Source organism: Aotus nancymaae, unplaced genomic scaffold (genome assembly GCF_030222135.1).
Source record: "Aotus nancymaae isolate 86718 unplaced genomic scaffold, 86718_ANA_hifiasm-v0.15.2.pri h1tg000002l, whole genome shotgun sequence".
In the NCBI taxonomy this organism is placed as follows: Eukaryota; Metazoa; Chordata; class Mammalia; order Primates; family Aotidae; genus Aotus; species Aotus nancymaae.
In genome coordinates, this window is record NW_026988413.1 from 61059650 (window position 1) to 61085130 (window position 25481).

Below are 25481 nucleotides of genomic sequence, written 5' to 3' on the forward strand. Positions count from 1 at the left end.
AGGAAGGATGTCATTGAAAATTTCATTTTCAAACGACAAATTATTAAATGACTATATAGTCATTACAGGTATATTTTATATTTATAGGTAAATAATATACCTACTTAAAGGTATCACAAATCATGAGCAATGGAATGTTGCAGTATTTTTCCTTATAAAAATAAAAATACTTCCCTTAAGATGTTTCATATTCGTAAGTAGCTTCTTTTAGAGAAGATGGAGACATGTCGCCTCCATTTGTTGTGTTCAAGAAAGATGGTAAAGCTTTTATGTTCACAGTTTTCTCTCTCCATACACACTGGCCTTGTGACTGAATTCTTAAAGACATTTTAATTAACAATTTAATTTGTTTGTAATGATTCATTATCTGACTTTATAGATAATAAGATCAGATAATAAGATCATTGATCATTTCAGGAAACAGAAGTAATAGTACAAAGCAATGTAACAAATGAAAGTGAAGTTAGCTTAACTAATAACATGGTATAGAGGAATTTTTTTCTTACAAAAAAATACATATTGGTTCAGTATACTATAACCCTTGCATTTAAAAGGCAATGATAATGTTGCCTTTTAAGTAGGTCTTCCTTTTTTTTTTTGAGATGTTTTTAGTTCACAAGTGATTTTGGAAAAAGCCACTTAAAATACAGTTTAAGTGAGAATCAAAATTTTGTACTAAATAATGAAAGTTTGACTAAGACATTATCATTTATGAAAATTAAGAAAGTAAATTCATTTTGTCTTAGATAAGTTTAGGCTGTAATTCCAACTATGTTCAAATAGATAGAATGAACAAAGAATGTATCCAGTGCCAAATTCTGGTTTGATGCTAAAAAATGCAAATACAATAATGATCTTTATCTTTCAACGATTAATAGCATGGGAGATCATATGTGAAAGAAAAAACATTCAATTGAAACAGAAGCATTTTCTCTCTTGCTGTTTGCTTGCACTACACTTGCATTAGGCTGTCAGACAGGTATTTCCAGCTGACAAATGGAGAATTAAAAAGCCAAGCAGGGATAAAGACTACTGTAAAACATGCAGGTTTGTTTGAGTAAAAAGTCATTCTAAAAATAGTCATTTTGAAAAACGTTCTTACATAATCCTGAAACTGTGAGAACTTACATCACGACTGCTTAGATAACAGGAATGCTGTCCTTAAATGGAATCCGAACATTTTGAAAATTCATTAAATTCTGCCCAAATGCAAAAGGTTGAGCACATGTCAGTTTGTTTTCATATTATTCCAATTTGGTCAATGGCCATGAAGTAAAGAGGAATTTGGACAATTATTTGATAAATGCATGTCTGGTCCCACGAGACCCAACCTCTCTAGTTAATGTCATTAATCTTTCTCCAAATAGATCACATTAATTATCTATTAATCTATAACAATCATTTCATTAATCTTTCTCCAAATAGATCCTTAAAAAATACTTTCGGTTTACCTATAGATGGTTACATTGCAGTGGATTGTACAGATTATGAGAGAACCAGAGGCAGAACAAATAAATTATAATTAATTCTATTTTCCAGATATTTTTAAACATGATGATGTTTGGTTGCACATAAATGTAAATCGATGACTGATTGCATTTTTTTTTCTAGACAGAGTCTTGCTCTGTTGCCAGGCTGGCGTGAAGTGGCGGATCTCGGTTCACTGTAATCTCTGCCTCTCGGGTTCAAGTGATTCTCCTGCCTCAGCCTCCTGAGTGGCTGGGATTACAGGCACGCACCAACACGCCCAGCTAATTTTTGTATTTTTAGTAGAGACGGGGTTTCACCATGTTGGACAGGATGATCTCAATCTCTTGACCTCGTGATCCACCCGCCTCGGCCTCCCAAAGTGCTGGGATCACAGGCGTGAGCCACCGCGCCCGGCCGATTGCATTTTTCTATTTCCATCTCAGTTGAAGATAGACATAACTCACACTTTTCTTACTCTTTATAATTTTTTCCATATAAATTCAATAAATATTACTAGCATGAGAGATTCATGAGGACAGTAATTTTTGTCTGTTTGCTGTAGCATCACCAACACCTTGAAGAAGTTCTGTGATACAATTTGCACTAAATATCAGCAAATGTATATAAAAATGATGACCTAATAAAAGTGATTCAGATACTTTTCATAAATGATAAACACATATTTGCAAATATCCTTCTAGCATTAAATATTTTGAAACTCACCAAATTATGTATTTGAAATTAAGGATCAAGTATTCAGTAAGAAACTTTCCATTTTTCCTCAAATTTGAATCTTCAGTTTTTCTATTGCTATGTAAATACAATTAATTTCCGCTATATAGGATCAGTAATGTAGATAATGGAAGAAAAATCAATTGATAATTTATAAACAAATGTTTTTCTATAAATGTTACCTTCCCGATAAGGACAGAAAGTTTTATTCTACCTTTATAACACTCCTGTCACTCTAGTTTAGCTTGGAAACAGCTTGATTAAAGCTGACAGGCAACTTACCAGACAAATTTCAAAAGGAAAAAGTAATAATTACGGACTTATAAATGTAATTTAATCTATATCATTCCCAATAAAACAAAAAAATGGCTATATAAATTTAAAATGTCATTTGTCAATCTTAATAATTATAAATTAAAATCAAATGAGAAAAGAAAGAAGGGGTTCTGAAATAGGAGGACATAAAAGATATAGAAAATTTAGAGACAAATATGATAAACATGTTTTGGAAGAAGCCCTTAGTTATTCAGTCTTTGAGTATTGGAAAAATTATGATTGTGTATAAGTCTAAGTCAGTGGCTCTTAAATATTTTTAAGCTTAAATATATTTAAATAATTTAATTTAAAAGTTATAAATTATAATCTAATATACTTAAATATTTAAGCTGGACAACCAGCTTAAATATTTTGGTCTTATTTTAGAACTTATTTAATAATCCAAAGAACTTTGTTTTATGAAGGTTGTATCTACTGGTATTTATCATATTCAAAATAAATAAAACATTAAAACAAAAAATCAACAAGCACATATTCCATTAGTCATCAAAGCAATGATATCATGACACCTTATGTAGCTGCTGGGAAACTCCACTTCACACTTGAGAAAAAAAATGAGAGTGAAAAGGCAAATAACATGTTAATCGTAAGAATATTTTGACCTTGCAGAACCCTAAAAGGGTTTCTGGGACACACCCCGTCCCCCATCAGCAATCAGTGGACACACTCTGAGAATTACTGGTCAAGACCCACAGTAACGGAAATGAAGTACTGTGAAAAATGAGAAGAAACTGATCAGCATCAGTTTCTTTGACAGTCATTTTAAACAATTACATATGTCAATACCATTTTATTATGCTATTTAAATTTTGTGTTCTGTCTGTACTGAAAAATATCAAGTTGCCAGCTTTTTTGAACAGATTTGTTATTGATATTGGTATTCATATTACTGGTCTCTAAACTTCTTAAAAACTTGTTTCATTCAGAACTTCACAACTCTAGAAATATATGGCATGAATTAAAAATATATTGTTACCATAAAAACTTGCTTGTCTTTTCTATCTTTGTTAAAACAAAAGAAGAAAATACTATTTTATGGTGCACAGAAACTTAGAGTAAATAATGATAATTGGCAGGCATAAAATAACGCAAATTCTTCCCTAAAGAGGTTTTCTGTACACAAAGTCTCTTCAATATTTTTGTACATTAGTAGTTGGAAGGAAGCAAAATGGTGATTCAATAATTATTGACTTTATTAAATGTCATTGGCAATAAGTGCTTTAAAACAAAAACTAGATGATAGATCTATATAGAAAGACATTTGAATTGGGTAGTTGTAAAAATATGTTTTCTTTTCTTTTCTTTTTTTTTTTTGAGATGGAGTTTCACTCTTGTTACCAGGCTGGAGTGCAATGGCACGATCTCAGCTCACTGCAACCTCCGCCTCCTGGGTTCAGGCAATTCTCCTGCCTCAGCCTCCTGAGTAGCTGGGATTACAGGCACGCGCCACCATGCCCAGCTAATTTTTTTTTTTTGTATTAGTAGAGACGGGGTTTCACCGTGTTGACCAGGATGGTCTTGAACTCTTGACCTCGTAATCCACCTGCCTCGGCCTCCCAAAGTGCTGGGATTACAGGCTTGAGCCACCGCACCCGGCCCAAAATATGTTTTCTATATTTCTCTATATTCCAAGTTCTTTTTATAAAAAGAATCAGATAAAAATACAGTGTGATCTATAGAACTTGAAATACACGGTTTTGAATTTGAAATATTTTAGTAAAGAGAAGTGAATTTTGCTATGTTCTTTTTAAGAACAATATGGTAGAAATTGTATTTCACTATCTTATACATTTAAAAATAGAAACCTAAGATCCTAACTTTTACCAAACATTTCTTCTGAAAAATTTATCTGCCTTGATTTGTGATATGGGGTTGATGCAAAAGTGATTGGGGGTTTTGCTATTACTTTCAATGATATAAACCACAATTACTTTTTGCACCAACTTAATATTATTTTGATTAATCTGTTCAAATTATAAATTAATTGTATTTTTCAGTATCTAAAACACATTAAAATATTAAATGATGGCTATATCATTCCTATTCACACATCTACCAAACTCAACACCCCAATCAAAATTTTATATTTCTAATATAATTTGGTTTCATTGAGAATTCACGCATTGTCTTTTTAGTGATTCATTACACATTAACATGTACAGCACAGTAATAAAAATAAAAAAGAATATTTTCATAGTCTCCTTCAGTATACATGGAGATTCCTTAATCTTACCCCATACCCACATTTCCCCCAGATCATCTTACACAATGGAGAATGAGTGAAATATTATGGCTTACATAATGTATGTAATACATGTGGATGAAAAGTGGAAAAATAATCAAGCATTTCATGGATAGATATCAGGATTTGGGGATTATTATTAAGCAGTCAAATAGTGTCTTTGGCATCCCTCCACCTCTCCTTGGGCAATAGTTCCCTGGTTCCATGATCCTCTCCAAGTGAGAAGCTTGCCTGCCCCATGCTCTTACTGCACCCTGACTGCCCCCCACTGTGTTTCCATCAGCATTCTCATTTCCCTCCCCCATCAGCATTTACTTGCCTGTCTTATTTCCACAGGTCCTGCTCCCTGGTGGTAATTTGATAAACTAACTTTTTGAAAATAATTTGCATTATAAAAACTAGGCTTCATGGATATGATTGTTAAAAACACGTAATAAAGAATATTTAACAAACCTTGGTATGTTAAAATTTAGGCCTTTCTCTTAGATCATGTATTAATAGTCCCATCCTCATTATTTAGGCCCATAGCTAGATCGTATGACTAAGGCACAACAATGTTGAAGCCAAGTTGCCAGTTGGTCTTACTAGTCATGTCAAATGAAATGAACATATAAATTCCCCTTGTGGACCAGACCAAAGTATGTGGATGGCTCGGTGCAGATCCATGGCTACTACTGGAAAAGAACAGAAGTACCCATTGATGGTAGGTCATAAATTCATCTTCAGGAATGAAGGTCCATAAACAAGAGATAGTGTGATATGGTCAGAGTTCCACATTTACTGTCTGATTCTGTACGTATAGCAGAGGTATTTCTAGCAATAAATTTAAATGACTATAGAAATATCTGAAAATACATAGTCAATCATCCCAAGAAAATGTGGAATCTCTCAAAACCAAAACTTTGGAAAAGCATTTTGATTTTCACAGGCAACAAAATGAAATCCTCATCACCAGGGAAATAGGTATCGAATTCTGAAAGCTGAAATTGTCCAAATTGATTATCTTAGATTTTGTTGGATGTTTAGTTTGAATTTTCTTTTTAAACTGCTCAATGTTTTTAAAAAATTTTTTGCACAAACACATGGAAATGAGGAAGGTAAAATTTGTTTTTATTAATGTTGTACATACATTGTTAAAGAAGACGTTACCTCCAAATGAAATTATGGTTTCTCTTACACTTTTTCCCTTTATTTTTCTTATGGGCCTGTCCTTTACAGAAACAGGGAAGGCTAAAGTCCTTCTGACCGGAAGTGATCATCGGCTTCTGGTCAAAAGAAAATGGGATGCTGATTATCTACTATTATTTGTAACCAACAATTCCCTCCACTCCCAGTGCCCACCCGCTTCCAAACCCATCCACCCACTACCACTTGCCCAGGGCAGCAGCTCCCACAGAGTGATGGCTTAGTAAGAGTTCGCCAAGGTAACACATGGATATGAAGCTCTTCTTTGACAGGTGCCGCAAATGAGCTTTATTGAATGTGGAGTTTCCAGCAGTGGTCTGTGGAAGTAGCTTCAGGCTTTTCTCCTACAATTCGGTCACATCAAGGAACTCGGAATCATATTTCCTTGCATGACTTATCTAATGACTTATCTTCTCACCTAATCTCTCCAACCTGTCCCAATAGCTCTTGTTTTATTCACCAGGGTAGAGGGATGTTTCTATTCATCCTGTCTTACCAATTTCTAAACTCATACTCAAACACTTAGTATCGAACAAAAATAGCTCAGGATTTTCAAACTGTACTTAAATTTAATATATTGGATTTCAACTAAATAAATCTTCAAGGTTTTAGGAATGCTTCAATTTGTTTTTGTTTTGATACAATTTTCAAACAACCAAACAAACAAATAAAAAACATTCTGAAATGGCAAGATTTGCATTCAACTAAACTAACCGGCATGGGAAAAACAATGACGACGACAACCAAGACATCTCCAGAGGCTTTTAACTACGGGGAGCTGTTTAGGCATCAGGATGGTTTGGCACAATCTGTCTAATCTTTCCCATCAGGTTTCTTAGCATGCAACTAAACCCCAGAGGGAAAGAAAAAAATTCCTTTTGGCTAACTCCATAATTCTTGTTTGACCCATATTTTATGCTAGTTCAAGCAGAAATCTGCTGAGAAGCTTACAAAAAAAATCTTTGAAAAGCTCTTTAGGGACAACTTTGTCCCTCTTGATAGAAATGCCTACAGATGGAGGCACAGCCTTTTCTAAGGGAGCCACAAACACTGCCTAATGCCTCACTGGGCTTGCACAGTGGGAAGATTTTCCTTTGTTGGGTTAAATCAACAACCTTTAGAAAGGAGGACCGTGAAGGTAGAGAGTATAAATTGTATTCTGCCATCATTTCTAGCTACCTCTACTCATTTGTAAGAACTTGAGAGAGAAGTCATAAATAAGTAAATGACTGTGCTTTTTAAAATTATGAGAGTTAGATTTTAAAGGAGACAATGCAAATTCAAAAATTATAACTCTCAAAGTCACAAGACAATGTTACATTTGTCAGTTCTGAACATTTCTAGCTGTGTGTTCTTAGATCAGCTGGCCTACCCCTCTGACTCTCTGATTGCTCACCCATAAAAAAACAGGGATAAGAATATTGAAATGACTACCTTACCCACTTAATGTGATAAAATGAGAAACAAATGACAGAACACGTTGTACAACATGAAGAACTATTCAAATGCGGAGTATTATTTTAAGAATGCAGATGGGATTATAGGAACTCCATTGTGAGGTTTGAAATGGGACACTTTTATCCAACTTACAATTATTACTAATACTTCTGCAGTTAGTGAACAGGAACATGCAGCTTCTTTTTATATGTTTGTATCTCCACCTAGTTTTTCTTACCACACTTTAAACCAATTACATTGCATTTTATATAAATTTAACACTATATTATGTTTCCTATGAAATGTCTGGAAATATACATGGATCAATTATCTTGGTACACTTATAGTAGCAGAAAAATTATAGAAAACAAGGCTTTTTATTTGTCACCTATTAGAACAAAATTAAACATGAAAGCATGCTATGTTATCTAGTTTTCCTTTCAATTATGATTTTAATGAAGAGTGACTTCTAATTCAATCACAAGACTAAATGTTTGAGAATATCTATTAGAACGCTACTTTAAAAAAGGGATTAAAAATAATTTAATATAATTTTTAAGGACTACATGTAGGAAGAAAATCATATAAAATGTTACATAGAAACAGTTAAGTCACAATAATTTTATAAAGGTATAAAATAAGGTAAGTGTTTAATTACTGTGACATTTATAAGAGAGTATTTCAAGTAAGAACCTGAATAACATGAAGAAATCAACTGAACTTATTTGATGAAAGAAAAGGTGAGAAGTGGAATTTTAAAAATAAAAGTTGTTAGGCTAACAAGAAATAAGAAATCGTGCTTTGGTGATAATCTATAAACTGGGCTGTGTAAACACATATTCAAAATTATCCTAATATTTAAGCTGATTGTTTTCTTAATTACCTAATTTAACAAACACTTCAGTGGTTTATCTCTGTATTGCCACATGTCTTACATTGCCACCACATATATAATTAATTGGGAGAAGGACATATGAAATATTAATTTTATGAGAATAAAAAGAATGCAATAGGAAAGTATAAGGCTTGATTTTAATTTTGTGGCAAATATAGAATCATAAAATCAAATATTTTAGGGCTGAGAGGTACTTAAGGAGGCAAATACTACTATCCCGTTTTTTAAAAAACATTATTTTTGTAAGTGTTTTTGCATTACATTTGAAGATAATTTTATAATCACTTCTAGTTTCATTTCTTGTCACTGGCAGTGGCACTCTTTCTTGGGGGAAAATTCTACCAATGTTAGGGTCAGGTTACAGATGGATGTAAATTTGCTTTCCTTTCTGAACACAGCTATGAGATCAAGGTTATCTACTTTTCCAAAGCAAGAGCTCATGGAATTTACCTCCCTCTAACCAGGAACCTGAGGAGATTACAAAGTAGATCAGACGTGGGAGAAATAGAAGTGTTGCCTATGGTAGTCCAATCCCATTATTTATTTACATTTTAATGTAATCTCTGATGATTTTATTTTGTAATAATTTTCCATCTATCTTATAGTGTTTCCAAGATGGAACTTTGTCTTGCTCTCAAATGTCCAACCATTACATCTGTCACTAGCAATGGAACAGTAACTAGAATCTACTGTAAGGAAATCAAATGAGAAAACAAAACTGACACATTCATTTTAAGCTGCATCATATAACAATGGCTCAGAACCCAGTAGTTTATGAATGAAATAAAGATACTTTATTTATTACACAGGCACTTGGAGATTCACATGCCCAACACATCTGATACACTTAACAACTATGGAAACACGAGTGGAAAATGTCTGTTTGTAGGATCAAGAGAGAACTTTCACCATGTAAAGGTAAATGAGTGCATTAACAATTTTTCCTTTACTTTCCTCTAAGAATTTCAAAATCCACTAAATTTTTAAAAGTTACACTTGAAATAATATGCAACAAAAACTGATCCACATTCCAACTGGTAGGCTAACTTGAACTGTGAGCAATTTAAACTTCTATCACAATGAAACATATTTATACTCATGCTTGAACAGATTAGGTTAGTAGCATGCATTCCATTCTGCAATATGAATATTGTTAATCTATTTCCCAACAAAAGTCAAAAGATGCCCAGTGCATAGAAAAATACAAATATCACTGTAGTCAATATATTACGGGACTGATCTTGGGACTTACATGGTGATGATGAAGTCCTGAAATGCCATGCCCACAAAAGCACATTAAAAAGTAGATAAACATATTTTATCAGACAACTTCTAAAAATTAAAGATGAGAGCTTTAAATTTGGGGAATGTTCTTGCTGTGTGCTTTGAACAGGGCCTTTCTGCTCACCTCCTTCTGGCTTGACTGGTCCATCAGACATCACCTTCCTGAGGGCTAGCTGGCTTTGGTCTTGGTTGCCATTGGCTGGTGGAGGCAGATTATCAGACTGAGTTCTTTGAATGGGGAGGACTCCTGCTATGCTGTGTCTGTGCTGCTTCCTGGCATGATTAGACTGACCGCTTTTATGTGCTGCTGTGGCAGTGTGGGTGAAATGGAAACCCAGAGTATGTATCCTCAGATGGAACCAGCTTAAATGTTATTCATGCAAACAGAAGTGCGCTTTTGCTCTATTTAAGTAAGTTGTGTTTTCAAATGCCAAAATGACACCACATGCACAGCACTAAGGGGGTTAAAACTGGCTGTTTCTTTGGAAATGATGGCTAGGGAAATGGAGAGAACAGCGATCTGTCTCCATTGCCTGGCTAATGCCTTTTAGAAGTAACAGGGCACCTACATTTGTGAAATATTTGCACTTATTAAGCTTTTATATAGCTATATCAATTGACTAAATTTTCACAAATGAAATAAAAATACAGCAGTTAAGATAGGTGAATTGTTACACTTTGATTGACTTATAGCTACCAGACATAGAATATCTTGATTTCCAATGGTTAGAAAAAAAAATCTGTAAAATCTGTCATCACATACAAAGTGTGCTCCAACAGAATGGACCCAATTGTGCTCCTCAGTGAGGCTGCATTGCCTCATCACATATGCTTATATATATATATTTAGACTGTAGTTTTTTGAGAATACAAGAAATATGATTTTCTTTACAGATTTTTCAGAAGACTACAAATTTCTGCACATGGAAAATGCCCACATTTCACAAGTATAATTTATTAGGGTTTTAAAGCACTGTCTTGAAATGGCTTTTCCCCCAAGGTTCTAGAAGCTGACTGTTGACTGCATTACCTTCTGCTAGACTTTTTGAGTGTTTTCAGATACAAGAATCTAATTGCGAATCTGTTCTAAATACTTGTGTGTGCGCACTTTTTTTTTTTTTTTTTTTGGTATAAGGCCTGGAAAATTGGCAGCCACTTGTGCTTATAATTTCTGTATTCTAAAGGATATTTAAGCCAAATGAAAAGGACACAACATTGCCTTGCCTCCAAACATCACAGACACTGTACCAAATACTATGAGCCAGGTTGGATGGATGGTGGAAACAAAGGAGAAACAGCCAGTTTTATTTCAGTCTATGTAAACAAAAAAAATCTAAATAAGAAAGAGCATATTTATGTATTGATATTGTTCTTACACAGACAAAGGGACAGAGAACAGAGTGAGCAGAGGATGTCGTAAACTGAAAGCAAACAGGAAAGGACAGCAGGAAAGAAAGGCAACAGATGAACATTAAGCTGCCATGCTGAGGAATTTATTTGCGTCTTTTACTTGGTTGAATGCGGAGTTGTTGCACGGCGGCTTCCGCAGCAGCTATGGCAGCCCCTGCATCTTCCAGGTGGGTCTGAGTGACGCTGGTTTTGCTTTGACTGCGAGAGGGTCCGTGAGAACGGAGATGGCCTTCTGATGATGATTTTGAGCTACCAGGACTACTATGGGATTTCTCAATGGTGGGAACCTGCATGTCTGGTCACAAAAGGGTAAAACATGAGTTAAAGTTGTTCCAGCATTCCTCCTGTCAAGCTTGGTCTACACATAATCTGAAACTGTCTAAAATTTATGTTAATTTTGTGTCTTATATGGCTCATTTATGCAAGTGGTCACCATACAGAACTATGATTAAACATCTGGGAAACAATTTGGGGAGGAAAGGCAAAAGCCTGATAGTAATGAGAAGAGGTAACTTTGAAAAGAGAAATACGTTCTAACTAGCTTCTAGTAATATATATTAACTTCTAGTTACACCAAGGACCTCTGCTAATTCCAGTGGAGGTCAGGTAGGAGACAGTAGGCTTATACTGCCACAGGAGGAGTTTTAAGCAAAATCGGAGTGAAGGATGTGAGTCACTAGGACATATTAAATGTGGAGATTATAGAATAATGCCTCAAACCATTGTAGAGATCACATATTTCCTAAGGCAGTCATAGAGACAGATCTTTATATTAATGATCTTGCAGAATGTTAAGCAACACAGAGTTGAGATGGCTAAGTGGAATCCATAAATGATCTATAAAACTCATTCATAAATAACCTACAGCACTCAAGGCAGCGGTTTATGATATCAACTCAGTGGCCTACTGGACATGGACTCACTTTCTCATCTAGAACACTTGCATTTATGATTCGGAGAATCTCATGTACAAAGAACCACTTTTCAATTTGATGTACTTTCCTAGAAAAGGTGACAAGGAAGTAATACTCAAGTCCAATATAAAACTTATATTTAATACTTATAAATAGTTAAGTATATCTAGGTAAGGTACCACATGTTTATCCCACAGAGGCAGTAACTCAGTTTATGATGAGGATTAATGTTGTGTTGTAGGACAGTTGGTAATGAGCCTCTCAGAGGAGAAGCTCATTTGAATGAGAGTGCTGTACATACTTGTATAATTGCCATACCCAATGTATGGCGCTGTTAGAAAATAATAACAATTGTTAAAAAATTAGCTAGAGTCCAACATTTAGGAAAGACTTAAGTAAATTTCAGCACGCCAATTGTTTTGATGACAGGGGAAAATATTTTTTGTAGGATGAATAATAAGTAGCATACAAAATTATATTTATGGGGTAAAACAATATTTATGGACAACCAGAGATTCAAACTATTAGGATTATACCTTAATGACAATAATAATTATGGCTAGTTAATGAACTGGTAGGAATTTTTATATTATCTTTATGAAATACCCAAATGCATTTTCTGAAATCATGTTATTATAGATTTTGAGGTGGAATAAACCAAATAGCTCATATAGTCCAACCTCTTTCATTTTATATGTTGAAAAATGAACAGTTAGAGAAGTGACGATTATAAAATCATACACCTAAGCATGCATGATGATCTGAGACTAAAGCCCACTTCTCCTGATTCCATATCCATCACTCTTTGCATGACATTATAGTTATATTACTTTCCAGTACTAATTTGTTAATATATGTTAAATATACAAACATTCACACTAAGAAGATATAGACACAAAACTTTTTCTACTTAAAAAATATTTCCTACCCTTTGATGGGTCAGGGAAGATACCATGGCTTCTGCTTTTTATAACAGATGGCTTTGGAGACTGCTGGCTGCTCTGACTGGAATGAGACTTGCCATGATCAATACTTTCAGTCTGTTCTTTGAGAGGATACCACCTTGGAGTGTTATCGAGGTGAGATGTGCTAGATAAATCAATCAATACCTGAAAAAAGTATAATAAATAAATGAAATTTAGGGACTAAAGTATAATTGATTCATTACTTTTTATATGTTCTAAGATTTATTCAAGATTATAAACCAAAAAATACAGTATAACTTTTGAGGATGATGATTCTGCTTTCCTCATTTTTCCTCACCAATGAAACTGGAAACAATGTCTTGTGCATACAAGATGTTTAATAAATGTTTGCCTGAACAGAAGTGTATAACATTTTTGACTATTAAATTATTTGGATATGATGTGAAAAGGTAGGGTCACAAGTCAATCTGTTCATAACACAAAACTTCTTTTTGTTGTAAGAATTCATTCTAATCTTAAACTGGATCAGCAACCTTGAAAAATGTTTGATTTTAGTCAAAACAAAATGAAAAAGAATAAGTTGCAATTAGGAATGTATTTCTTCTATTTTAAAACACACTTTAGTTCGCATTTGAAATAGGGATATGACTAACACATTTTTGTCATGGTTTAATTGGCAACATTTTTTTTCTTAGTACATTGGAGCATTTTACAGTTGCTGACATCTTAGATTTGATGAGCTAAAAAGAAATGAAAACCAGACCAATGGATATATATTTTTAGGCTCATGTAAACATAAGATCATAAATTAGAAGGACTTAAATAAATCACTTTTTTGAAGTGAGACATAAAGTCAGATACTAATCTAGAGTACTCCTGCCTAAGATCAGAATTAGTCCAAATGGCTAATCCTGGATGGAGCTGGAAGGCAAGGAGCAAGTGCTCTGGTTTTGGTGAAAAAGAGAGGTGCAAAGTATTAAGAACCAAACAAGGCCTCATTACCACCTTGATTACATGACTGTTTTATATCGTCTCTATCAAAAGGATATCATATTTTGTAGGTTTTGGATTTTTTAGAGATTATTTTTAACATTCATTCCTAACTTCTGCCCTAAGCAGAGCACTAAACAATGTGTATGTGTATATATATTATATATACTATTTACACTATATATAGTATACATATACATCTTATATACAATATATATATACATTGTATATGTACTGTATACATACAATTGTATAGAATACATAACATGTATATGTACATTATATATAGTATACATTATGCATTGCATATATACCCATATACATTGTATATACGCAATGTGTAATATATATGTATATATACAATGCATAATATATGATGTATATATACAGTGTGTACATATGTATTATATATAATGTTCCTATATATAAACAATATGTGTATATATATCTCTATTATGTTCCTATGTATAAACAACATGTGTGTATATACAATGCATAATATATAATGTATATATACACGATGTGTACATATGTATTATATATGTTCCTGTATATAAACATATGTGTATATATATATCTCTATTATGTTCCTATGTATAAACAATGTGTGTGTATATATGTATCTATAAAGAATGTATATATATAAAATAGATTAAAAATTCACAAGATCCGTTCACTCTAACAATTTCATTAGGTTATTTATTTTTAAATTTTTACAGGTACATAGTAAACATATATTTATGGGGCATATGAGATATTTTGATACAGGCGTACAACTAGGTTATTTTGATTTCTTGATGTTAATGTAAAAGTTATTTTTATTGTTTTCTCCTACTTGTAGTTTTGCTTCTTAAAATGTTTTCAGTGGTTTTCCTCAGGATACTTAATTATAACTAACAATGTGATATGTCACATCAAATCAATTAAGGCACCTGAAAACACATTTTTAAAAGTCCAGGTCATTTTATAATACAATAAATTTGTTACTTCAAATCTCATTTGGACTCACAGTATGATTACATATTTTCCTATTGAAAAAATATTTCATCTTAGAAATTAATTATAAAGTACTTCAAGTGATAGAGTGAAAATCATTTTTGAGTTGCTATTAATCTACTCAAAAAATAAATCAGGAAATAAATTCGATCTGCCCAAAGATTTTATTCAAAATGGCTGTCTATAAACTTCAGAAACATGCTTTGCATCATGCTTTATTGGTGGTTTACCATAGAAGCAAATAAGGGAAAGGAAGTCAGAGGCTTACCTCCCCAAGAAAGTCGTTGGATGAAAATCTATCATAATCCCAAACTGTCACCTCCAGTGTTTTCTTCTTGAGCTATATAGTTCAAATAAAAATCTAATTAACCCCATCTTTCCATCATACATTTTCATTACACACATACAGTAAACATATTTATTTTTACTTCCTTAAACTCCTTCTATTTATGTGAAAATACTTAAAATTTTACCAAAAACTATGTAGTTTAAATATATTAAATATTATGTAAAATTTGAATGATTTTGCAGTCTAAACTAGTGTTTGATCACATGGAACATTATTATTTGTGAACAAAATGTTAATTCTAACTTTTTTATTCTATCCCCACCTCATTTTAAAAAAGCAGAATTTTTAAATACTCTAAATATAAGAAATTCATAGATTATAAAAATGTCTAAGATTATTTAGATGAAGTATTTGGATTAGATGTTGTTTCAGCAATTTCTAAAAAACACAGTAGCACTGTCTTATTTCTGCAGGTGAGTTTATTTTAAATTCATGAGCCCAGATTATAATTTATATCCAGCTTCAACTTTGTAATCAAATTAATCTACTAGAAGACAAATAAAGAACCTCATTTTAAAAGACAGTTCACTTGTAAATTGGTTTATATGGAACTGCCTTTGTAGTATTCTCTCTGAATTCAACCTTATAAATTTCAGTTATTGTCTGTTAAGCAAAGTTATAAAAATGTAGATTTGCAGAAGCACATTAATGTAATTTTGCCCATAGTCACTTATCTGTGGTGAAAATCCTTTATGCTAGTCATCATTTTGCCTACTTCTGTAGAGGTTAGTACCACAATGCCAGATTCTCAGGAGGCCTCAATTTAGCAAACAGATGGGTTCCTGAAATATTTTCTGGTTGAGTAACACAGTTCTATGCATTGAAACTTATTTTTTCTGTGTATTGTTTTTGAAAGTCAAAATATAGCCAGTTGGAAAATATATTTCCCTCTTAAATTTGATAAATGTGGCTTAGAATATTAAAAATTTTAAATTCCGAAATAATTAATGGAAACTATTCCACTAGTTTTCTTATTTTATTTGTTTATGTTTTGGTTGTTTTGTCAAAATGTGCTGCACATTTACTTTCACTTTATGTGCAAATGTCACTCATTTTTTTTCCATTGGCTACATTTCTTACGTGTATTTTATTTAACTCTTTGTTTGATTGGCAAAATGTATATAGATCCCAATCTTTGAATAATTGTGTTGTCACTGTACTTATATTAGCCTAATTTTGTCACCTAGAAATAATCTTTACATACCTGTTCCATGGAAATACTTTTATAAATTACTGTTTGATTCCACTCAGGATTAAGACTTTTCTGAACATATTTAGTCCTTCTCTTGTACTCAGCACTGAATTTGGAGAAAAGAGAGAGTTATCTTGATTATTCACCTTAATTGATGACTTCACGGTTAAACTAAAGGACATGCAGACTATTCAACATATTTTATTTTGAATCACTATATAATTATCTCATCATCCTCATGTCTTAAACCTTAGTTTAAATCGAATGCACAGTGATAATTTAAAAATATACTGGATGCTTGTAGTTTCCTTTGCCCTAATGCTTACTTTTTTAAAGAAATGTTTGTAGGTGTTCTAATTATACTATAATTTCAGAAATCGTACTCTTTCCTGAATGTAGGAGATAATTATATGAACTAAATGGTAACATCAATGTTATTGGCCATAAACAATAATTTGGTGTTTAACTTTCCTACAGTTTTGTACCTACAGAAAAGCAAAAGGAAAACATTGTAATGATTGTACTGACTGAGAAAAGGATGAGGAGTGGCTGTTGCTGTGGCTGACATTCCATAAACACTTGTGATCTAATATTTAAATTCTATTCCAACACTCTTGGTACAGTATATTTAATGTAGCTATAAAGCAATTTTAATTACATATAAATTCTTGGTTTATGTCCATATGTTATTTTACAATTGATGAACCAAATAAAAATCTTTCCTCATTTATTATAACTTGGGACATTTGCATTAATCCTTGACTTTCCATTTCCTCTGAGCACCAGTTAGAAGCTTATATGCTACACATTTAAAAACAACTTATTTTCAAAGCCTATCCTAATTAAGTCTGGCAGAACATCTATAGCTGGCACCAAACCAGCTGATGGGGTTGAAATTAGATGACTGTTATCTGCTATTACCAAATGGTGCCCACACAGACAAGGCCTTTCTCTAACTCTCATTGCTTTTTTCTGAATTTTCTGCCTAAGCTTATGTCTCATGTTTTAAATAATACTTCATCTCTAGTGGGCACTAGAGTCCTGCAAACCAACTTCTTTGTCTGGGGGTCTTGACACGTGTCTGGGGGTCTTGACATGTGTCTGGACTTCACAAGTTGCCTTTCCTTAAAAAGGGCTGGATCCTGACCCTTGTAATCTGTAGTTCTATTCCAAACTATAGCCAGACTAACTCTTGCTACAGTCCTGCTCTGAAGTATTGCCATACCCTGGATGCCTAGAATTTTTCCCCTGCCACTAATTTACCTATACATTCTAGAGGAAGCTGTTGAGAATTAAACTCCAGCTCACCGAGCTCACTTTTAAAGATGGGCCTATAGGAAAGTACTTTCCTTGTCTCACTGATTGTATTTTCTTACCAGTCAGATACAAAGGAAGTAATTCTCAACATTGCATAATGGGATCACCTGAGTTCTGGTGGTGGGAGGTGGGTCAGTCAACCCTCCACCCACATCCTTCTTACCCCTGCTTACACCCCAAATAAAAGTATGATTTAATTAGTCTGAGATGAGGCTTGAATATCAGGATTTTTGAAAGCTCCCAGGTAAATCTAATGTGTAGCCAAGATTAAGAAGCACTGAGTTGGTGTTTCACAACACTTCACAAGTCAGCCATTGTGAACTGAATCCAATTGAAGAAATACAGCAGCATTCCTCCCACTTCAACCTATTTGAATGTACACAATTAAGAGCAGAATTTGACAGCTGTCACTCAAGATAAATTAGAAACATTTTTAGGGAAATGTACAATGATTTAAAGAGAGAGGAACTCTTATAGACTGTGGATAGCAAGTTTATATAAGTTTCTACATACACTTTTTAGATAAATTTGTCAATAACTATTGAAATTTATGTTTATATCTCCAAACATCCACATATGCCATTTTTACTAATTCCACTTCTACCATAGAGAAATTCTCCTACTTGTGCACAAGAAATTTGTTCAAGAACATTAATTGCAACATTATTTCAATAGTAAGCCAATAGAAGATGAATAAATACATTGTGATATATTCATTTCAATAAAATAGTGACACTGAAAATGAAGTAAATGAATTTTTAAAACCTCCATATATCAAGACAGCTATATCTTGAAAAAAGTTTTGATTAAAAACTTAATATAGTAAGGAATGATGGTATCAAGATAAAATCATGTGAAATATTATATATTATGTATACATGTATATATGACATACATATATATTAATATAAAATAAAACTTGTTAATTATGAACACTAAATTCAATTTAGTGAGTTTTTTTTGATGGACAGGGAAGCTATTTCAGAGGGCTTCAGAATATGATCTTTTATTTTAAAACATCTAAAACAAATATAGCAAAATGTTAACATTTGATAAAACCACATAGCAAGTGTGCTTGCTATACAGGGTATTTTCTATAATTTTTAGTAAGCAATATTTTATAATAAAAAATTAAAAATTTTTTAGTAAGATGTTGCTTTAAATTTAGTTTTGGATTCTTTTTTTTTGATATTGACATGGAATGGACTTAATTTGATGGTGACATAAAGAATGTGTCTACAAAAAAGTATCTACACAGAATTAATACATAGAAAGAGTTAATAACTTTAACTTGATAGTGACATAGAAAGAATTAGTGACTACTTTTAAATTAATAATAAACTTGGATTGCTTCTTTAGCATCATGGCTATTCTAATAGCTGAATATACGCAGGAAACAAACACGTGGTAATATGAGTTTTAATCTCTGTTTGTTTTGAACTTATTTATGAAGGTAGTGAGGTTATGGGAACTATATTAAGATTTATAATATATTTAACAGTAGTAAAATTATGTTTTTTAAGTTCTAAAAAATATATAATTTGTTTAACAAGATGGGAATTAATACCAAAAGCAAACCCATGTACTTTCACTTAAATTCTGGGTCTGCAAATATATAATAGTGTGCAGTAGTATTGAAATATCTTCAAAGGGATTTAACAGTTACTATCTTTTCTTCATACATATGAATAACTGATATTCAAATTTCTCATATTCACATCTAGTCTTTTTTTTCCACTTATATACGTAGCAAAAATTATTCAGTGCCAACTCTGCATCAGGAATTGTACATCTCTATCAACTAAAAATCCCTAATTGTATTGATATATGATTATATATTTGATTCATACATGAAAAGCATTGTTAAAAGTAAGTGCATTAAAAGCATAACTAATGTTTATTAAATGCCTAATTTTTTCTCTGGTAGAGTTCCAAGTGCTTTTCATGTGTTAACTCATGTAATCCTCATATTAACCCCATTATACAGTTATTACTTATTATTCCATTTTATAGGTGAGAAAACTTGAAGCTCAGAAGAATTAAGGCATGTTGTCAAAGTTGCATAGTTATTAACTGGTAGGACTAGAATTCAAACACAGGGAATTTGATTTCTTGCTCTTAAATGTTATTTGAACTCAATTGATCAGGCCCATCATAAAATGTGACATGCATCTATTTTCTTAATTGCAGGCTTCACTACCTGAAGTATCTAGTCTGTCTTCTTTATAAGCTAAAATTCTCCACTTCAATTTAAATATATATATATATTGTATACCTATAATATAAATTATGTATAATGTGTGTACATCACAAGCAAGTTAGGCCATCTTTAGAGTTGCCTAGGGAAATTCTGAATGGTACATCCTTAGTGAATATTGTGGAACAATTAGGCCTACTCATTATAAATACTGATTTTTGACCAGATACATTTAGAAATAAACTAAACTGATTGGACAAAAGTTGAAATATTCATTTTGATAGAGTATCTTAATCATATTAATGAGTTTAATTCTCTAATTCTCTCCAGACCTAAAACATCCAATGCCTTTAGAATTAATGAAACTAAAAACAGCTTGCTCCTAAACACCAATAAAAGCCTTTGCAGTATTTTTTGCCCTTCCATTTCCTGATAAGCAGAGCTAGTTACACAAAGCCATTCTTCAATAACACGTTTTATAACTACCATGTTCTGATCATCTCATACATGATTTCAGTGAGCTGCGTTGCCACTTAACACAATTTAAAACTCTATACAAAACAGTCATATCAAAATCTGTGGATTTATAAGTTGAAGGTAGGCAGGTAAAGGGGGATTCTTGAATGTGAGCATAAATTCAGGCTGAGAAATAAGTGGAGTTCATTCTCCTTTTCCTTTCTTGTCTGGTGAGCACACTATATTCCCTTGTGGGACAATTAGATTAATGATTTAACATTAAGACAATTAGGCTATATCTAATAATTAAAGAAGTTTCTTCATAAGGGAAAATGAAAAGGTCAATACATAAAGATGGAACATGGTGCTTATCAGAAAATATCTAAAACTTCACCCCTTTGAAGTTTTGACTGGTTCATTTTTATTAATTTGTTTTTATTGGCCATTTTGTCATGCATAGGTATATATACTTTTAAGGCTGTCTGAAAAATATTTGAAATTCAATTATTCTACTCAAAACCAGCAGGAAAACAGTTTTCCATATATATTTTTTTAATTTCAAAAGAAAAACTGAGAAAAGATAATGAAATTTGAAGACTTCTTTGGTGTTATCTACTTTTATAAAATTATCTAAAACATTGAAGATATTCATTTGCAGTGTTTTATCTGGTTTTCCTTTACTAAACTGACCACACACACACACACACACACATACACACACGTTTTTCAAAATTACTCTTCTGAGGTCGTTTCTATTAATTTAGAAAGACGCACAACCCGTATCCCATTTCGTAAGCTCTGTTTAATGGTGTAATGGTGTGCTTATTGTCTATCATTTTATTTTCCTCTTTGCTCTCTGATGGCAGAGACTATGGCTACATTGTCAATTGTAACCCCTGAACCCAGCATGGTGTCTGGTACATAGACTGTGCTAAGTAAATGTTTGTTCAGTGGTCCTAAAAACATACTTGTATTTTGTTTTCCTTTAAAGTCTATTGAAGTGAAATAAATTCTGGAAATCACACTGTAAATACACACACCTGTACCTGCCTTCCATAGGTCCCAGAGGAAATAGTTTGATAGACTACCAATGCTGTTTAGAAAAAGGTCCAGCCAGGAATTGGGCTTCCAGGTATAATGACAGCTAAAAATAATTACGTTCACAACAAAATCTCATTAATGAGAACATATTTTCACTTTGCTGAACAGTGTGATGAGAGAAAACCAGAGCAAGGCCCTTCATATACGCTCATTCCCATTTCTTAATCGTCAAAGGGCAAGTATAGGGTTCGTGCACTACTCAGACCTCTTCCTTGTCATCCTCTCACCTTATCTTGCCTGACATTTGGCCCTTCAGAGCTTGAATATATTGATTGAGGGTGAGAAGAAGAAATTAAAGGAGACAAGAAAACCAGATCAGTGTAATTTTTAGTTAACAGGACTTTTAAAAAATTTAACAATAAAAGATGTATTACATTATTAAAGAAAAGTTGTATAATTTTCTATATAGTGTTGTTAACTAATTTAGTATAATTCAGTAGCTCAAGCATTCTGAATTATTTGTTGGAGAGATAACTAACCATTGGTTACATAAAATGTATGATACACATTGCTAGCAATAACAATTACCATTATAAAAGCATATTATGTGCCAGACGTTATGCGTATCATTTCTGATGTATTTATTTCATGTATTTCACAGAAATAAGCCTGGGAAGGGAGCTGTTATTATTCCTATTTTGCAGCAGGGGAAAGAGTTTTGGAGAAATCTTACAGCTTCTAAGTGACAGGGCTAAAATTCAAACCCAAGTTCTTAAGGACCTCACTCACTGGCTTCCATAGTCTAACTTACAATGTCAGTACCTAGTCAATGTAATTCCCTCTTATGTTGACAATCCTCAAAGATATGGTGAAAGTGATTTCTAGATGAAAATATAAGAAAGTAGCTTCTAGATCTTTTAAATAGTTATCTAAGACATGCCATTATTGACATTGATAAAATATTCTCTTTTCTAAATTAAATACAATCTCTCTTTCTGAAAATTTACCTCCACTTTCTATACGTAAAGGGAGATTCTGAATAATGTAGTTAATAATATCTGTTATAAAATATTTTATAATATTTTCAAAGATCTGTGTCTTCGAAACAAATCTAATTTTGCATATCAGCCTGAGAGACCTGGATTGTGTTCTGTGATGCGAGAACCAGCCATAATAAGGAATCCATCACCGTGTCGATTACATTGTTGGCCATAATTATGTGGCTGTAAGGAAACAAAAAGTTTCTGGGCAATAGCAAGGCAGTGGTAACTAATACTATTGTTTGCAATATTTACGTTATTTATGGTTTTAAAAATCAGAAACAGCCTCTTTTGGGCAACAGCTCATTAGTAGTAAAGATGTCAAATTTTAATCTCACAGGCAAAAACGAATGTTGTACCATTAATAATCTGGGTGGGATTAAAATCCTCATCACCCTATTGCTATGGATTGCACATGATTTGCCTTTCCAACTAAATGACACATTTAATTTATAATGCAATGAGAGATGTGCAAAATAATGCTTTTGGCTATATACTAAAAAATTGCCTTAGTTGACAGTGTAATGATGCAACTTGTTGTGAGCTATATTAGAGAACACTATAGGGAACAAAGGAATTTTCTCTTGTTGCCAATACACTATAACAAGCCAATTATGGCATCCTACATTGCATAGCAGAAATTGTGGGGCCGAAGCTATAAAGGCATGAAAATGTTTCAACATTAGGTTCAAGTGAGGGACCAAGTTCAAACCCCTATTATCTTTAAGATGAGAGACACACCAGGCACTGGACATCCAGAACACCCTTTACTTTTGAAAAGTGACTATAGATATTCTTATTTGTAATAGAAGACTCAAGAGAATTTAATTCATGATTATCATGTGAGAAGCTAAATGAGTTCTAGTGGACAGATTATAAATGAGACTTTAGTTATATCTAATTCCATAGTAATAATATTTCTTTATTCATATTTTCTATGTTTTTAATATTTTCTACTTTTCTGTGTTCTATTGCACACATCTGCTAAAGCTATTTAGAAATATGCTCAGAACAATTTGTTATAGACCTGATTCAATAGATACAAACACGTAGAAAAATATAGGTTACAGCCCATGTCAAAGTGCAAGTGAATGTACATAAAAATGCAAAAAGTATAACTCAAGACATAATAGCACAGCTTGACACTGAAAGAGAAACAACTCTACCTTGCATTCTGGACAACCATGACTTGACTGCATTGATTCCAAGAGCGAAAGTGAAGGATAAAACAGAAAAGTAGAAAAGATAGGAAGAAAATTGTTAGGAACAGAAATAAGAAAGAAAATATGAAAATAATAACTAGAGGAGCTATCCCATAACATATAAATAACATGAGGCAGAAAATAACGCTAGAACTACAGTGAAAATATCTTGCAAGTGTAATACATTTGAAGGCCTTTGCTTGTCTAATAATTAGAAGTAATTGAAAGAAAGACCTAGGAATTGAATAAGAGCAGCTTATTAGCTGCCTTTGAGCCAAATCTCACCAAGTAGGGATGTTTTGTTTGACAATTGGCATGAGGATAGCTTTAGGTGGGGTATTTGCTCTCCATTTCACCAGAACCGTTCCTTGTTACTCATCCCAGAATGGACTGACAGATTCTTGTTACCTGCCTGTCCTTTCTGGTTCTTTAAGTCTGTATATTCTAATTGACACATATCCTGTAATAAATAAAATATAGGTGCTCCCATATTGTGTAAAAGATGATATTCCAGGATATCATTAGAGAATACAGAATATCAACAACAGTGCTTTATTTTCATTCTTTCATTTGCAAATGCTAGTTACAGACAAATCCTTGGCAGTGATTTCCCCTTGTATCATAATATTGTCATTAAATAACACTGAATGTCTAATGACCCAAATCAAAGGCAAAATGAAGTTATCAGTTTGTTGTTGGTAGACTCTAAAAGATGTTGCCAAATTATAGTTACAACTACTATATATAGATATAAATGAATTAACATAAAACCAAAACTACCGTTTCCTATACTATGTGACTATTGGTAAACTCTACGTCAAAGTATTAGGTTTTCAAAATGTTCAATAAATTAAAATTAGAGCAACCATACCAACAATTCCAAGGTTTTAAGATAAAATTATTAAGAAGGATGAAATTAAAAGCTGTGAACTACATTTGATATAGTACCTGGCAATTTAAAAGTTATTTTATGAGGATTATCTAATTTGGTTCCCCTGACAAGCTAAAAATGATGATTCTGTCTACCTTGGCTCTCAGTGTTGACAAGAAAACTGAATCTCAAAGAAATTGGCGACCTGCCTTTGGTGATATAAATACTAGGCAGCAGATTCAAGTGTAGCGTATAGCTCTAATTGGGATCCCATTTAAACAAACCAGCTACAGTCAATTAATACACTTCATATAATTAAAATGCTTTTAAATTTGCCACAGATTATTTTATGACTTAGAAAATAGTCTATTTTGTTGAATGCTCCATGTGTACTTGAAAGGAATATATAATTTGCTATTGAGGGTAGCATATTCTATAAATATCAATTAGATAATCAAATCAACTAGGAAAATATGATGAAGCAACTGAAGAATTATTTGAAAAATTTGAAATTGTGGTTATACAAGGTATCAAGGTTATTTTAAAATAAGTTTTATTTTTCAGAAATACATACTAAAATATTTGCAGAAATAATTATAATAGCTGGGATTTACTTCAAAATAATATGAATGAAGGGAGTATAAGAGGAAAAATGAAACATAATTGGTCACTAAGTGATAACTCCTGAGGCTGAGTGATGGGTACATGGTGGGTCAAATTATTCCTTCTACTTGTGTGCAACGATGGAAAATTTCCAAGTTAAAAGAAAAATTTAAATGTCAATCCCTAAATTAAAAGGAAAATGAATAAAAAATAAAACCAGTTTCTTTAAATTACCAAATCAAAGTTCTTTTTATTTCACCTCCATTTGTTGATCTTGTTTCCATCTTGCTAATGTGGCTGATATGAATTGTTCAAATGAAGGATAATAATTCGTAGGGTTCAAATCAGGGTTTTGAAACCGTCCTTGTGTACTGACTTATATACCAGAACACAGCA

At 32.6% G+C, this 25481-nt stretch overlaps 1 protein-coding gene across 7 annotated transcripts in view; it reads right to left on the reverse strand.

The window, feature by feature from the left end:
* Positions 1-25481, reverse strand: part of PCLO (piccolo presynaptic cytomatrix protein) — a 421390-nt gene that overhangs the window by 58506 nt on the left and 337403 nt on the right. For 3 of the 7 annotated variants that reach the window (XM_064375087.1, XM_064375077.1, XM_064375060.1), the window contains exons 16-21: positions 23576-23602; positions 16371-16464; positions 15086-15157; positions 12834-13014; positions 11092-11286; positions 9706-9888 (exon numbers count right to left, since the gene is read on the reverse strand). In XM_064375087.1, coding sequence (XP_064231157.1) covers positions 9706-9888; positions 11092-11286; positions 12834-13014; positions 15086-15157; positions 16371-16464; positions 23576-23602 — 752 coding nt within the window. The remainder of the gene's footprint in view (positions 1-9705; positions 9889-11091; positions 11287-12833; positions 13015-15085; positions 15158-16370; positions 16465-23575; positions 23603-25481) is intronic. The other 4 variants (XM_064375069.1, XM_064375062.1, XM_064375065.1 and 1 more) reach the window with 4 other exon arrangements.